General features: G+C 45.1%; 1 protein-coding gene across 2 annotated transcripts in view; it reads left to right on the top strand.

Annotated features, from left to right (window-relative positions):
- BANK1 (B cell scaffold protein with ankyrin repeats 1) overlaps positions 1–16,714 on the top strand; it is a 1,011,739-nt gene that overhangs the window by 893,987 nt on the left and 101,038 nt on the right. For both annotated transcript variants that reach the window (XM_073589285.1, XM_073589294.1), the window contains 2 exons: positions 7,952–8,005; positions 13,279–13,332. In XM_073589285.1, the coding sequence (XP_073445386.1) occupies positions 7,952–8,005; positions 13,279–13,332 (108 nt within the window). The remainder of the gene's footprint in view (positions 1–7,951; positions 8,006–13,278; positions 13,333–16,714) is intronic.

The following is a 16,714-nucleotide window of genomic DNA, read 5'->3' as shown; positions in this document are numbered from 1 at the left end:
CATGGCCTGAATTGGCACAATATGCCTTACAGGAGCTCGCTTGCCCTGCTACTAGTGTGCTATCTGAAAGAGTCTTCAGTGCTGCTGGATCAATCCTGACAGAAAAAAGGACCCGTCTGTCGACACAAAATGTTGATGATCTAACCTTCATTAAAATGAACCATGCATGGGTTTCAAAGGATTTTGTCCCACCTTCCCCTGATAACACATAGGTTGCCAGAAAAAAGGCTCGCTTTTGTCCTCCTCTTTCTCGGACTTCTCCAATTCCTCCATTTGCAGCAGCTGAAACTCCAGCCTACACATCAACATATGCCATTTTTAAAACCTCTCTAACTGGGCTGCCCCCCCCAGGACCGGGGTCACCACCTGCTGCACCCGGGAAAGTGCTGTTGCCCTGAACAGGTGTGTGGCCCCACCCTTGGGAGACGGCCCAGGCACAGGGCCTCTCATAGTACAATAAACTGTCTCTGACGGTGCGGGGCCCACTCACCATCAGACACACTGTTGTACTATGATGGACCCTGTGCCAGTACCGGCGCCCACGAGTGGGTCCCCCCTGCTTGCTTAGGGACACAGCACTTGCAACACTTACCTCTCCCTGCTCCACCGCTGTGTAGTCTGGGCAGTTAAATCCTTCACAGGGATGGCCAATCCAAATTTGGTGTACTGATCAATGATGGTGAAGATGTAGCTATGTCCTGTCCTGCTGGCCTCTACCTTCAGAATTCCAATGGCTACCCTTTGTAATGGACGTCAACTCACAATCGGATGCAGTGGTGCTTTCTGAGCACCTTTCACAGTTTTCATAGTCACAGACGTATTACATTCCTGCCACCATTTTTCAATGTCTCCTCTCATGGCAATCCAATAGAATCCCCTACGGCCTGTGGCTTCTGTGTTTTGCACTCCAAAGTGACCAGACAGATCATGATAGGCAGTGAGGACCATGTCTACAGCTCTCCCTGTGATCACAATTTGATGGAGACGAGTAACGGTGATGGGATCGACACTATTGCGATACAGCCACCCTTTCTTCACAAATTTGCGTTTTAGCTGTATCCACAGTAAAAGTTATTGAGGGTCAGCATCGCCTCTGTGAATTCTCCCGGGAGGTTTTCCCGTGATTAGTAATTCCAACATTTCTGAAATCACTTGACTTTCCGTCTGTACTTTTATCCATCTAGCTTCCTCTAGCGGAGAGTCTGGACTGGCTGACTGACACTGAAATATATATGAAGATTTCAAAGTACTCCAACACTGTATACTGGTGTACGTTTCAAATACATTTCCCTTTTTCTCATTTTTATATTCTGGTGTAATCCATACTGAGCCTGTGAGCATATGTGTCTGCCTCCTGAAATACATACGGAGATTTTTTCTATTTTAAGTATACTACATATACCTTGCATATGTTGATCCAGTACCCTTTGTGCCCGAAATTCATCCTCCACCCACCACTCAAAGTGCATCATTGACACATGGAACATTGGCCCACATGTGTGATTATTTCTTGCGGATCTTCTTTTTATATTATGGTGTGATCCATACTGAGCCAGTGAGAGGCTGTGTGTTACTCTTGAAATATATATGTAGATCGCCAAATGATCCCAACACTGTATACAGCAGTACACTTGGGATCCATTCCCCTTTTACTGCTTATTATGTTGTGTAATCCATACTGGGCCTCAGAGCGTCTGTGTCTGCCTCCTGAAATAAATACAGAGATTTTGCATGTTGAAACTATACTATATATACCTTGTATCTGGTGATACTGTACCCTTTTTCTACTTTTTAGATTGTTGTCGAATCCATACTGGCCATGACAGCGTCTGTGTCTGCCTCCTCAAATATATACATAGATTTATAATGTTGAAACTATACAATATATCCCTGTTATCTGGTGTTAAAATGAAATGCCATGCAGGGCCGGGGGTTACTCAGTACCGGGCCTTTCAGGCTCTTTTAAGGGGGAAGTATGTCACGGAGGTGATTGGGACCCGGTCCGTGGCTCTGGGTGTCCAATAAAGAAGATGACAGTTCAGATGAGGGGGAAGATGGTATGATAATTAATTTGGAAAATGGGGATCGTGACGCCAACCGTGGTACTCGGCTAGGGTAGCCAACGCTGCAATGCAGATCCTCTGGGACGGTGTTAAAGCAGCCAAGATGATGAAGCTCTCCACTGGTAGAGCTGTATCCCAAGGCAGTTGAGATGGTGTTTGTGAGCCGCTGATGGTGAGTGTAGCGTGTGTTGCAGGCGCGTTGTAAAAGACACCAAGGACACAGTTGGGTGCAGTTTCTGAGTTTTTCCTCAAAAGTTTTGTGCACAAGATGACCCGCTTGGTACTGTGTCATCCGAGGGAGGGGTCCGGAAAACTCCAAGGTAGATCAGGAACACCTGTTCCAGACGCCTCCTTGTGTATCCTTTGTAGGCCGTGTCTCTGCGCTGATCTCTCCCTTCCTTCCTGCTGTGCACCTTTGCAAACAGTGTCCCAAGCTGGCAGCCACCGATCACACCGGGCGACGTGGGTCAGGCTCCGGGGTCCTTTATTCCAACTGCTGCATTTTTGAGTATTGAATGCGGCTGCTACTGAGGCTCTTAAAGTTACCTCAACCTCCGTCTTTCTAGCTGAGCCCTGTATTTCTCCACTACCTTCAGGAGCCACCTTCCCCAACGAGGCCTAGTCCTTCCAGAAACGGGCTTCACAGGTTGCTTATTGCACTTCCCGTGCCCCAAGGACCCCTTCCTTCCAGTCTAGGAGCTTGGACAAGATTTTTCTCTCTTCTCTGACCCTCAGCCCTCTCACAGCAATCCTGCTCTTACTCTGTCCTGTCACTGACTGACAACTCTCTAGAAAGATCCATTTACCTCAGACTAGCTCCACCCACTAACTGTCTCCTTGCTCTCTCTGATTGGATGCCCACAATCACTCCGCTACCTTTGCTCTCTCTGATTGGATGCCTACAATCACTCCACTACCTAAGCTCCTTCCACTGTACCTACCTTCCACACTAACCCCCAACACCCTTTCCTAGTCAGTCTGGGATGAGGCCATCCTCCCGCCGGGTACACCCAGAAAGCACTGACTAACTAGTGTGTGTGTTGAGTGCAGGGTTGGGAGTCCTGAGTGGTGATCCCTCCTTACCTGAGGGTGGGATACCACACCTTTGGATGAGGCGCAGTACCTCTGTGGTGACCGTACCCTCAGGGGCGCCATAGTACCCTTTCTCAACTTTCGATATTGTTGTCGGATCCATACTGGGCCTGACAGCGTCTGTGTCTGCCTCCTGAAATGTATATGGAGATTCAGTATGTTTACACTATACTATATATACCTTGCATCTCGTGATACTGTACCCTTTTTCACCTTTTTTATTTTATTGGGTAATCCATACTGAGCCTGTGAGCGTCTGTGTCTTACTCATGAAATATATAAGGAGATTTACAATTATCCCTAGACTGTATAGAGCTGTCCGCTTCTGAAACAGTACCACATATCTGCTGGTATTTTGAGTCCATTTTCACAAAAATGATTAAGTATGGTGGAAGAGGCTGTGAACGTGGGTGTGGGGGGCCAGCTGGTACTGATGGTGGTGGTGGTGCATCTGCTGGTAGTGCCAAAAGCACAATAGCAGCTAAGGCAGGAGGTGTTGAGCCTGCGTCATCATCTGGCACAAGAAGGCCTTTAAGGCTCCCTTTTCTGGGAGTAGGTAAACTGCTTTTAAAGCCGGAGCATCAAGAATTGGTTTTGCCTTACATTGCCGAAAAAGCCTAAAGCTCTATCGCCTCCTCTTCTGAAGTTTAAAAAAATGCAAGCACTGAGTCGTCAGTGCAGGCTTCTGGTCAGGAACCTCCCCTTTCCTTGTCTCCTTCACCCTCACTAAAAGTGAAAGATGCGGCAGCCCACACTTCAGATTACTCCATGGAGCTCTTTTCACATGCCATGCCTGTGTTATCAAGTGAAATTATGAATTCCCCAGTCCAACATGAATTGGAGATGGAGTGCACTGATGCACAGCCACTGCTAGATGATTCTGCTGGTACATTGATCCACAGCACTACATTCCCCTCACACTCTACAGAGCCAGAATGTGACACTGATGAAACTCAGGTGCCCCTTCCCGCATACTATACCACCTTACACGGTGACACAGAGGAAGGTGCAGATGAAAGTGCCGGTTCCCTGAGTAGGTGGGGGGTCCTACTCGTGGGCGACGGCAGTGGCACAGAGCTCCTCATAGTAAGCAAAAGAGTCTCTGCCGGTGGGAGGGCCCACTCGACGTCAGACATACCGTTGTACTATGAGGGGCCCTGTGCCAGTGCCGTCGCCCACGAGTGGGCCCCCCATGCTTGCTCAGGGCCACAGCACTTGCAATACTTACCTCTCCCTGCTCCACCGCGGTGATGTCTTCCGCCTTTCCTGACAGTGACATTCAGGTTAGAGAGCGCGATGACATCACGTCTGTATGCCCTCTAGCGAAACAGTACAAATGCAGAGAGCTTGAAGATGGCAATGCTGAGGAGTCCAGAATAGAGCAGTGCCCAGCGAGGAGAGGTATTTAATTTTTTTAAATGTTGGGAGCATTTTTTGGGGAGTAATATACACTGGAGAATGATATATGGGGCCCATCATACACTGGTGCATCATCCATTTGGCCCATCATATACTGGAGCATTCCAAATGGAGGACATCAGACAATGGAGCAGCATTTATGGGGCCCATTATACACTGGAGCATTAGAAATGGGGCCCATTATATATGGAGCATTATTTGGGCCCATAAGACAGGGGAGCATCATCCATGGGGATCAACATATACTGTAGCATTATGTGGCACTCATCATATACTGTATGGAACATTATATGGGACCAATTATTCTGTATGGAGAAATATATGGGGCTAATTATTCTGTATGGCTCACAAGGTGGTGGCCATAATACTGTATGGAGTAATATACTGTCCGTTTTTTGAGCTATTGTAGAATTTAAAATAAATATCAGTCATGTCATGTAAGCAGTGAAGCATTTTTCATTGTACTATACCTATATCTCTGTGCCGTATTGGAGCATTATGAATTGTGGTATGGGCGCATTGACACTCTTTGGCCCAGGTCACACAAAAACCTGGCGCCAGCCCTACCCCCCCACAACTTTAGCCAAATAACCCCCAGTTTTCAATGCGTAACTATTAGTATAAAGTAAATTAAGGTTGACAAGCTTAAGTAATAAGAATTTATGTCGTTGGCATTGAAACGGGCACTGTAGGTGTGTTTACTGTCCTCCACTCCCTGCCGACTTTGCTTCCCCATTGACTAGCATTGGGTTTCGTGTTTCAGTCGGACCCCGACTTTTCCCTATAGTCGGCCGATTTCGTTCGACCCGGCTTTTAAGAAAGTCGGGTTTCATGAAACCCGACTCGACCCAAAAAAATGCAAAGTCGCTCATCTCTACTGAACAGTGATCCATATGTCATCTGTGTGCATTATAAGGATGCGATTTTCTGGCATCTAAGCATCCGTGTTACATCCACATGGCATCCGTACCGCGAGATTTTCTTTCCGGCTTGCAAAATGTTCATATAATGGATCCATGGCCTCAAATATTCTTGTATTCTTGAAAACATATATACAGTCTATATACTGTAGATATATATATATATACACACACTGTGTATATATATATATATATATGTCAGTGCTACACATATACATATATATTTACATTTCATACAGAGGGAGATAGCAGAATAGCCGATAATTCAATTGTCAGCTTCTGTAAAATCATTACAGAACCTGACAGGATATGAGACATGGTTTACATACAGTAAACCATTACATATCCATTAGATTTATATGTGTCCCTCACTAATAATGTTAGTAGTGTGTGTGTGTAAAATTTTGGAGCTGTAGGTGTTAAATTAAAAAATTAATTCACATAAAAATCTTGCGTGGGCTCCCGTGCAATTTTCTCCGCCAGAGAGAGCAAGCCAGTGACTGAGGGCAGAAATTAATAGCCAAGAGAGGGACCATTGTTTTTGGGCCCCTCTGGTTATAAAAATCTGCCCCCAGCTACCCCAGAAAAAGCGCATCTGTAATATGCGCCAATTATTGCACTTACCCTCTCTCTTCCCATTGCCCTGTAGCGGGTGGCTTATGGGGTAATAAGAGGCTAATAGGAATTGGGCGGGTTAATGTTTGCGAAGGACATATGAATCAAGCCGCATACAAGGCTATCCTGGAAAAACAGTTGATTCTTTCTGCTCAGGCAATGTTCCCCAACTGTGAGGACTGGTTTTTCCAGCAGGACAATGCGCCATGCCACACAGCTAGGTCACATCAATGTGTGGATGAAGGACCACTGTCACGGCCCCCGTCGCGCCCTCAGATACTCACCTGCTCGCTCCCGCGCCGCAGCCTGTCTCCTCCCATCAGCCGCGGCGTCCTCCTCTGACCAGCCCGCGGCCTGCGATGTCACTACATGCCTTGCGCATGCGCCGTAGGCCGCATCTCCCTGCATCTTCTTATGCTCCGGCGGTGCCCTGACCCGGAGGCACCGCCGGACCAATAGGGGGTCGGTCCCTAGGTATTTCAGGCCGACCTCCTGTAATGGAGGTGCCTGATCGTCGTGTTCATTCCAGCACGCTAGACTCCCCTGCCCTTTGTCCTGTGCTCATTGTTCACCTGTTCCTTTTGCTCTCTTCCTGCAGTCCTGCTCCGTCCTACTGCCCGTGCCTGATTCCTGCTATCTACTCTGGTCCTGAGCCCTGCTCCATCCTGCTGCCCGTGCCTGATTCCTGTTATCCTACTCCGGTCCTGTGCTCCTGCTCCGTCCGGCTCTCCGTGTCTATCTCCTGCTGTCCTACTCCGGTCCCGCCACCCAAGCCCTACGCTGTCTTCGTGCTCCTAGTACCTTACCCAGTCATACTCCAGTCCTTTCCGAGCCGCTCCTCTTGGCACCGGCTGCCGTGGCATCCGAACCCCTGGGCCTGCTCCTAACAGTCCCTGTATAGAGGTTGGCTCCACCTGGTTGCTCACCCGGGGGCCCCTCGGTGCCACGGTCCAGAGGGTCCACTCCTGGAGTCTTGCCTCTCCAAGCGAGTATGCTAACAACCACAACATCAAATTCCTGTCATGGCCAGCCCAATCTCCAGACTTAAACCCCAATGAAAACCTCTGGAATGTAATCAAGAGGAAGATGGATAGTCACAAGCCATCAAACAAAGAAGAACTGCTTAAATTTTCATACCAGAAGTGGCATAAGGTCACCCAAAAGCAGTGTGAAAGACTGGTGGAAAGCATGCCAAGAAGCATGAAAGCTGTGATTAAAAATCATGCTTATTCCACAAAATATTGATTTCTGAACTCTTCCTGAGGTAAAACATTAGTATTGTTGTTTCTAAATGATTATGATCTTGTTTTCTTAGCATTATTTGAGGTCTGCAAGCACTGCATTTTTTGTTATTTTGACCATTTTATCATTTTCTGAAAATAAATACAAAATTTAGTGCTTGGAAATTCAGAGGCATGTTGTCAGTAGTTTATAGAATAAAAGAGCAATTTACACTTTACTCAAAAATATACCTATAAAGAGAACATTCAGACAAAATGAAAATTTTTCAGTGGTCCCTTAATTTTTGACAGAGCGGTATTACACAAAAACAAGCCATCATATGGGTACATCAATAGAAAAATAAAAATGTTATTGCCCTTGGAAGAAGTGAAGGAAAAATCTAAAGTGAAAAATTGCCTAAAGGGGTTAAGATACCCTTAGAGGGGGATGCATAAAGGTGGTGACAAGTTTATTTTACTAAAAGGTTAGGGTGATAGAAGCAGATAGTGTCAACAGGCCAAAGTCCAGTACACTACAGTATACACACATGTTTCAATGCATTGGCATGAAATGGTAATTTTTATTAAAAAAAAATATTTCTAAAATTATGTCTTTGTTCAGTATTTCGACAGAAAGAAGAGGAGAAGAAAATATACAGCACTGGTCTATATCAAGGTGAGCTCAACTGTTTTTTAATCTATTTATAACAAAATGTTATTTTATCTTTTATTGAATTTGCTTTTTTGATAATCCCCCTTCCCTGTAAAGTAATACTATGACTGTTCATTTTATATTTAATATATACAGTAGATATGGGATTATAATGGGATAAAGGTAAATTATCATTTTCATATACAGTATATACTGCATATCTGTTTAGTTACTTCTAAGAGATTCTAAGAAATTAGAATACATACATCCGTATATATATATCTCTATATATAAAAGTGAATGTATGTATGTATCTGTGTATCACCAATAAATCACGAAGCATCTTTCATTTTACCAGAGCTGTTCAAAAGAAGCTGAGCTGTGATTGGTTGCTATGAGCAACAGTTTTCCTTGCAACCAATCACTAAGCATCTCTCATTTCACCAGAGCTGGTTAAAAGTAGCTGAGCTGTGATTGGTTGCTATGAGCAAGTTTTCCCACTTGACAACACCTCAGCAGACACTGACATGGTGGGAGAAATCTAGCATCTTCGGGAACATAAGCTCCCAGCCTTTGTCTGCCCCCTGAAAGGAGCAGAGAGCACATGATAGAAATGAATCCACCCCTCCCTGCCCATATCCCTATGACACATCCTCCATCCCGTAGGAACATCTTCCCTCTTAAAGGGATCATTGGTATGGAAGTCAGAGCAAATACATCCAGGGCTTCGGTTTTGACCCCCAGGCCTCTCTTAAAGGGATCCCTGGTATGGAAGTTATGACCGTTCCACTCAGCTCTGTGGTTCTGACCCCAGGGTCTCTTAAAGGGATTATTGGTATGGACGTTAGGGCAAACACCACTCTGCGCTTTGGTACTGACCCCAGGCCTTTCTTAAAAGGACGGTGTGGAAGTCAGGGTAAATCCATCCAGCGCTTTGGTTCTGACCCCAGGCCTCTCTTAAAGGGATCCCTGGTATGAAAGTTAGGACCTTTCCACTCAGCTCTGTGGTTCTGACCCCAGGGTCTCTTAAAGGGATCATTGGTATGGAAGTTAGGGAAAATCCACTCTGCGCTTTGGCACTGACCCCAGGCCTTTCTTAATGGGATCTCCAGTATGGAAGTCAGGGCAAATACATCCAGCGCTTTGGTTCTCACCCCAGGCTCTCTTAAAGGGATCTCCTGTATGGAAGTTAGCTCAAATCCCTCAACGCTCTGATTCTGACCCAAGGGTTCTATTAAAGGGATCATTGGTATGCAAGTCATGGCAAATCCACTCAGCACTCTGGATCTTATCCCAGTCTCTCTTAAAGGGATCCCCGGTATGGAAGTGAGGGCAAATCCACTCTGCGCTTTGGTACTGACCCCCGGCCTCTCTTAAAGGCATCTTCGGTATGGAAGTTAGGGTAAATCCCTCAGCGCTCTGATTCTCACCCCAGGCTTCTATTAAAGGGATCATTGGTATGGAAGTCAGGACAAATCCACTCAGCGCTCTGGTTCTGATCCCAGGCCTCTCTTAAAGGGATCCCCTGTATGGAAGTTAGGACCGTTCCACTCAGCGCTCTGGCTCTGGCCCCAGGCTGACGGGATGATGTGGGATATTAGAAGTAGTAGTCCGGTGGCTCTGGCTGACGGAATGATGTGGGATATTAGTGGTAGTAGTCCGGTAGCTTTGGCTGACGGGATGATGTGGGATATTAGTGGTAGTAGTCCAGTGGTTCTGGCTGACGGGATGATGTGAGATATTAGTGGTAGTAGTCCAGTGGTTCTGGCTGACGGGATGATGTGAGATATTAGTGGTTGTAGTCTGGTAGCTCTGGCTGACGGGATGATGTGGAATATTAAGGGGAGTAGTCCGGCGTCTGTGACGTGATGATGTGGGATATTAGTGGTAGTTGTCTGGTGGCCCTGGCTGACGGGATGATGTGGGATATTAGGGGTAGCAGTCAAGTGGCTCTGACGGGATGATGTGGAATATTAAGGGTAGTAGTGCGGTGACTCTGGCTGACGGGACGATGTGGGATATTAGGGGTAGTAGTCCAGTGGCTCTGGCTGACGGGATGATGTGGGATATTATAGTAAATGTGGCTATGCGGAGTGGGCGGGGCTCTACACTCAGCTTTACATATATATATAGATATAATCATTATAATTTGTTATAACTAACCGTAGTTAGTTACTATGCCCGGGCAGCACCAGGCTCTTCAGCTAGTATATATATATATATATATATATATATATATATACACACACACTGTATATGTATATATACATATATGTATATATATATATATATATATATTCGGATAAACTATGAAACAAGGATCTGCAAATAGGAAATATCAAATCCAAGTCTCTGACCGAGAAAAGTTTGTAAATCGTAGAACCTCCATTGTGCATATAATGCATATCCCCAGTGTAAATGACCACTTGTAAAGGGTGAAAGACAATTGTCATTTAGCGAACTAGTTCAATGTTGTTATTTTATGTTAATTTTTGATAGGTTTCTGTTATGTTAAAATTTGCTGTTTCAATATCTTCCCTGTGTAGTTTTTTGTGACAACTGCTCTTCCCATTAGAACCTACACATTATTACTAGTGATGGGCAAGCACTAAAATGCTCAGGTGCTCGTTGCTCAGGTCGAACAAATTGTAATACTCGGGTACTCGGACAGAACAACGAGCCCAATGTAAGTCTATGGAAGACCCGAGCATTTTTTGCGGTGATCCACCCCGGGGGTCCTTTAAAGGTCTAAAAAAGTCTGAAAATGATAGAAACACTGCTCAAATGACACTGGAACATCATGGGAATCGCCCCTGGAAGCATTCCTAACTCCTAGTTGTCAGCTTTAAACAATTTTTCAGAGTTTCATGCTATTTTTACCGGTGCACCAAAAAACATACCAAAACGAAACCAAAATGGATTTTGCTGGGAAATATGTTAAGGTACATCCTTTCCATGTTAATGACTTTCATATAAGGCAAAATAATTAACCCCAGACCAAAATGTTCCTCCCGCACTTGGGCTATGTTCAGACACAGCGTTTTTGAAGTGTATTTCAACTTTAACATTGCTTTCAGCCAATACAAATGCATTCACTGGGAAATGTCATTGTAACATTTAACAACCCTAGCTGGCCATGTGGTGTATAATCTTGTTTCATTTATGAAGGAGGGACTCTTAAAGTCACAGAGCCTATTTTTACAGGGGCATCAGGCGGCATTAATCTTCTTAAAGGGCCATTATTAATCAGTGGGTCTCCTAAACTGTTACTGCCTATGCAGTGAGAGGATGGGCTGCCAAGAATTACGACGCACCACAATACCCCTTTCAGGAGAGGTACAGTAGGGCTTCCTGAAAAAATGTTGCATTGAATGCAAGACCTGGCCAGCCCCAAAGTTACATGCACCCCAATAAGCTTTTCAAGCCACGTACTGGATACCCACCGGAAAATCCACCTCACATTATTCATTTCGTAATCCCAAACTATTTTCTTATGCATTGTCTGCAAGGCCTGCCCTGCTGACAAGTTATCTGCACCCCAATATGCGAAGGACATATGAATCAAGCCGCATACAAGGCTATCCTGGAAAAACAGTTGATTCTTTCTGCTCAGGCAATGTTCCCCAACTGTGAGGACTGGTTTTTCCAGCAGGACAATGCGCCATGCCACACCTCTAGGTCACATCAATGTGTGGATGAAGGACCACTGTCACGGCCCCCGTCGCGCCCTCAGATACTCACCTGCTCGCTCCCGCGCCGCAGCCTGTCTCCTCCCATCAGCCGCGGCGTCCTCCTCTGACCAGCCCGCGGCCTGCGATGTCACTACATGCCTTGAGCATGCGCCGTAGGCCGCATCTCCCTGCATCTTCTTATGCTCCAGCGGTGCCCTGACCCGGAGGCACCGCCGGACCAATGGGGGTCGGTCCCTAGGTATTTCAGGCCGACCTCCTGTAATGGAGGTGCCTGATCGTCATGTTCATTCCAGCACGCTAGACTCCCCTGCCCTTTGTCCTGTGCTCATTGTTCACCTGTTCCTTTTGCTCTCTTCCTGCAGTCCTGCTCCGTCCTACTGCCCGTGCCTGATTCCTGCTATCTACTCTGGTCCTGAGCCCTGCTCCATCCTGCTGCCCGTGCCTGATTCCTGTTATCCTACTCCGGTCCTGTGCTCCTGCTCCGTCCGGCTCTCCGTGTCTATCTCCTGCTGTCCTACTCCGGTCCCGCCACCCAAGCCCTACGCTGTCTTCGTGCTCCTAGTACCTTACCCAGTCATACTCCAGTCCTTTCCGAGCCGCTCCTCTTGGCACCGGCTGCCGTGGCATCCGAACCCCTGGGCCTGCTCCTAACAGTCCCTGTATAGAGGTTGGCTCCACCTGGTTGCTCACCCGGGGGCCCCTCGGTGCCACGGTCCAGAGGGTCCACTCCTGGAGTCTTGCCTCTCCAAGCGAGTATGCTAACAACCACAACATCAAATTCCTGTCATGGCCAGCCCAATCTCCAGACTTAAACCCCAATGAAAACCTCTGGAATGTAATCAAGAGGAAGATGGATAGTCACAAGCCATCAAACAAAGAAGAACTGCTTAAATTTTCATACCAGAAGTGGCATAAGGTCACCCAAAAGCAGTGTGAAAGACTGGTGGAAAGCATGCCAAGACGCATGAAAGCTGTGATTAAAAATCATGCTTATTCCACAAAATATTGATTTCTGAACTCTTCCTGAGGTAAAACATTAGTATTGTTGTTTCTAAATGATTATGATCTTGTTTTCTTAGCATTATTTGAGGTCTGCAAGCACTGCATTTTTTGTTATTTTGACCATTTTATCATTTTCTGAAAACAAATACAAAATTTAGTGCTTGGAAATTCAGAGGCATGTTGTCAGTAGTTTATAGAATAAAAGAGCAATTTACATTTTACTCAAAAATATACCTATAAAGAGAACATTCAGACAAAATGAAAATTTTTCAGTGGTCCCTTAATTTTTGACAGAGCGGTATTACACAAAAACAAGCCATCATATGGGTACATCAATAGAAAAATAAAAATGTTATTGCCCTTGGAAGAAGTGAAGGAAAAATCTAAAGTGAAAAATTGCCTAAAGGGGTTAAGATACCCTTAGAGGGGGATGCATAAAGGTGGTGACAAGTTTATTTTACTAAAAGGTTAGGGTGATAGAAGCAGATAGTGTCAACAGGCCAAAGTCCAGTACACTACAGTATACACACATGTTTCAATGCATTGGCATGAAATGGTAATTTTTATTAAAAAAAAAATTTCTAAAATTATGTCTTTGTTCAGTATTTCGACAGAAAGAAGAGGAGAAGAAAATATACAGCACTGGTCTATATCAAGGTGAGCTCAACTGTTTTTTAATCTATTTATAACAAAATGTTATTTTATCTTTTATTGAATTTGCTTTTTTGATAATCCCCCTTCCCTGTAAAGTAATACTATGACTGTTCATTTTATATTTAATATATACAGTAGATATGGGATTATAATGGGATAAAGGTAAATTATCATTTTCATATACAGTATATACTGCATATCTGTTTAGTTACTTCTAAGAGATTCTAAGAAATTAGAATACATACATCCGTATATATATATCTCTATATATAAAAGTGAATGTATGTATGTATCTGTGTATCACCAATAAATCACGAAGCATCTTTCATTTTACCAGAGCTGTTCAAAAGAAGCTGAGCTGTGATTGGTTGCTATGAGCAACAGTTTTCCTTGCAACCAATCACTAAGCATCTCTCATTTCACCAGAGCTGGTTAAAAGTAGCTGAGCTGTGATTGGTTGCTATGAGCAAGTTTTCCCACTTGACAACACCTCAGCAGACACTGACATGGTGGGAGAAATCTAGCATCTTCGGGAACATAAGCTCCCAGCCTTTGTCTGCCCCCCTGAAAGGAGCAGAGAGCACATGATAGAAATGAATCCACCCCTCCCTGCCCATATCCCTATGACACATCCTCCATCCCGTAGGAACATCTTCCCTCTTAAAGGGATCATTGGTATGGAAGTCAGAGCAAATACATCCAGGGCTTCGGTTTTGACCCCCAGGCCTCTCTTAAAGGGATCCCTGGTATGGAAGTTATGACCGTTCCACTCAGCTCTGTGGTTCTGACCCCAGGGTCTCTTAAAGGGATTATTGGTATGGACGTTAGGGCAAACACCACTCTGCGCTTTGGTACTGACCCCAGGCCTTTCTTAAAAGGACGGTGTGGAAGTCAGGGTAAATCCATCCAGCGCTTTGGTTCTGACCCCAGGCCTCTCTTAAAGGGATCCCTGGTATGAAAGTTAGGACCTTTCCACTCAGCTCTGTGGTTCTGACCCCAGGGTCTCTTAAAGGGATCATTGGTATGGAAGTTAGGGAAAATCCACTCTGCGCTTTGGCACTGACCCCAGGCCTTTCTTAATGGGATCTCCAGTATGGAAGTCAGGGCAAATACATCCAGCGCTTTGGTTCTCACCCCAGGCTCTCTTAAAGGGATCTCCTGTATGGAAGTTAGCTCAAATCCCTCAACGCTCTGATTCTGACCCAAGGGTTCTATTAAAGGGATCATTGGTATGCAAGTCATGGCAAATCCACTCAGCACTCTGGATCTGATCCCAGTCTCTCTTAAAGGGATCCCCGGTATGGAAGTGAGGGCAAATCCACTCTGCGCTTTGGTACTGACCCCCCGCCTCTCTTAAAGGCATCTTCGGTATGGAAGTTAGGGTAAATCCCTCAGCGCTCTGATTCTCACCCCAGGCTTCTATTAAAGGGATCATTGGTATGGAAGTCAGGACAAATCCACTCAGCGCTCTGGTTCTGATCCCAGGCCTCTCTTAAAGGGATCCCCGGTATGGAAGTTAGGACCGTTCCACTCAGCGCTCTGGCTCTGGCCCCAGGCTGACGGGATGATGTGGGATATTAGAAGTAGTAGTCCGGTGGCTCTGGCTGACGGAATGATGTGGGATATTAGTGGTAGTAGTCCGGTAGCTTTGGCTGACGGGATGATGTGGGATATTAGTGGTAGTAGTCCAGTGGTTCTGGCTGACGGGATGATGTGAGATATTAGTGGTAGTAGTCCAGTGGTTCTGGCTGACGGGATGATGTGAGATATTAGTGGTTGTAGTCTGGTGGCTCTGGCTGACGGGATGATGTGGAATATTAAGGGGAGTAGTCCGGCGTCTGTGACGTGATGATGTGGGATATTAGTGGTAGTTGTCTGGTGGCCCTGGCTGACGGGATGATGTGGGATATTAGGGGTAGCAGTCAAGTGGCTCTGACGGGATGATGTGGAATATTAAGGGTAGTAGTGCGGTGACTCTGGCTGACGGGACGATGTGGGATATTAGGGGTAGTAGTCCAGTGGCTCTGGCTGACAGGATGATGTGGGATATTATAGTAAATGTGGCTATGCGGAGTGGGCGGGGCTCTACACTCAGCTTTACATATATATAGATATAATCATTATAATTTGTTATAACTAACCGTAGTTAGTTACTATGCCCGGGCAGCACCAGGCTCTTCAGCTAGTATATATATATATATATATATATATATATATACACACACTGTATATATACATATATGTATATATATATATATATTCGGATAAACTATGAAACAAGGATCTGCAAATTGGAAATATCAAATCCAAGTCTCTGACCGAGAAAAGTTTGTAAATCGTAGAACCTCCATTGTGCATATAATGCATATCCCCAGTGTAAATGACCACTTGTAAAGGGTGAAAGACAATTGTCATTTAGAGAACTAGTTCAATGTTGTTATTTTATGTTAATTTTTGATAGGTTTCTGTTATGTTAAAATTTGCTGTTTCAATATCTTCCCTGTGTAGTTTTTTGTGACAACTGCTCTTCCCATTAGAACCTAGACATTATTACTAGTGATGGGCAAGCACTAAAATGCTCAGGTGCTCGTTGCTCAGGTCGAACAAATTGTAATACTCGGGTACTCGGACAGAACAACGAGCCCAATGTAAGTCTATGGAAGACCCGAGCATTTTTTGCGGTGATCCACCCCGGGGGTCCTTTAAAGGTCTAAAAAAGTCTGAAAATGATAGAAACACTGCTCAAATGACACTGGAACATCATGGGAATCGCCCCTGGAAGCATTCCTGACTCCTAGTTGTCAGCTTTAAACAATTTTTCAGAGTTTCATGCTATTTTTACCGGTGCACCAAAATACATACCAAAACGAAACCAAAATGGATTTTGCTGGGAAATATGTTAATGACTTTCATATAAGGCAAAATAATTAACCCCAGACCAAAATGTTCCTCCCGCACTTGGGCTATGTTCAGACACAGCGTTTTTTAAGTGTATTTCAACTTTAACATTGCTTTCAGCCAATACAAATGCATTCACTGGGAAATGTCATTGTAACATTTAACAACCCTAGCTGGCCATGTGGTGTATAATCTTGTTTCATTTATGAAGGAGGGACTCTTAAAGTCACAGAGCCTATTTTTACAGGGGCATCAGGCGGCATTAATCTTCTTAAAGGGCCATTATTAATCAGTGGGTCTCCTAAACTGTTACTGCCTATGCAGTGAGAGGATGGGCTGCCAAGAATTACGACGCACCACAATACCCCTTTCAGGAGAGGTACAGGAGGGCTTCCTGAAAAAATGTTGCATTGAATGCAAGACCTGGCCAGCCCCAAAGTTACATGCACCCCAATAAGCTTTTCAAGCCACGTACTGGATACCCACC

Source organism: Dendrobates tinctorius, unplaced genomic scaffold (assembly GCF_039654945.1).
Source record: "Dendrobates tinctorius isolate UK_male_01 unplaced genomic scaffold, ASM3965494v1 ptg000011l, whole genome shotgun sequence".
NCBI lineage: Eukaryota > Metazoa > Chordata > Amphibia > Anura > Dendrobatidae > Dendrobates > Dendrobates tinctorius.
This window is presented reverse-complemented; position numbering and strand designations above follow the sequence as displayed.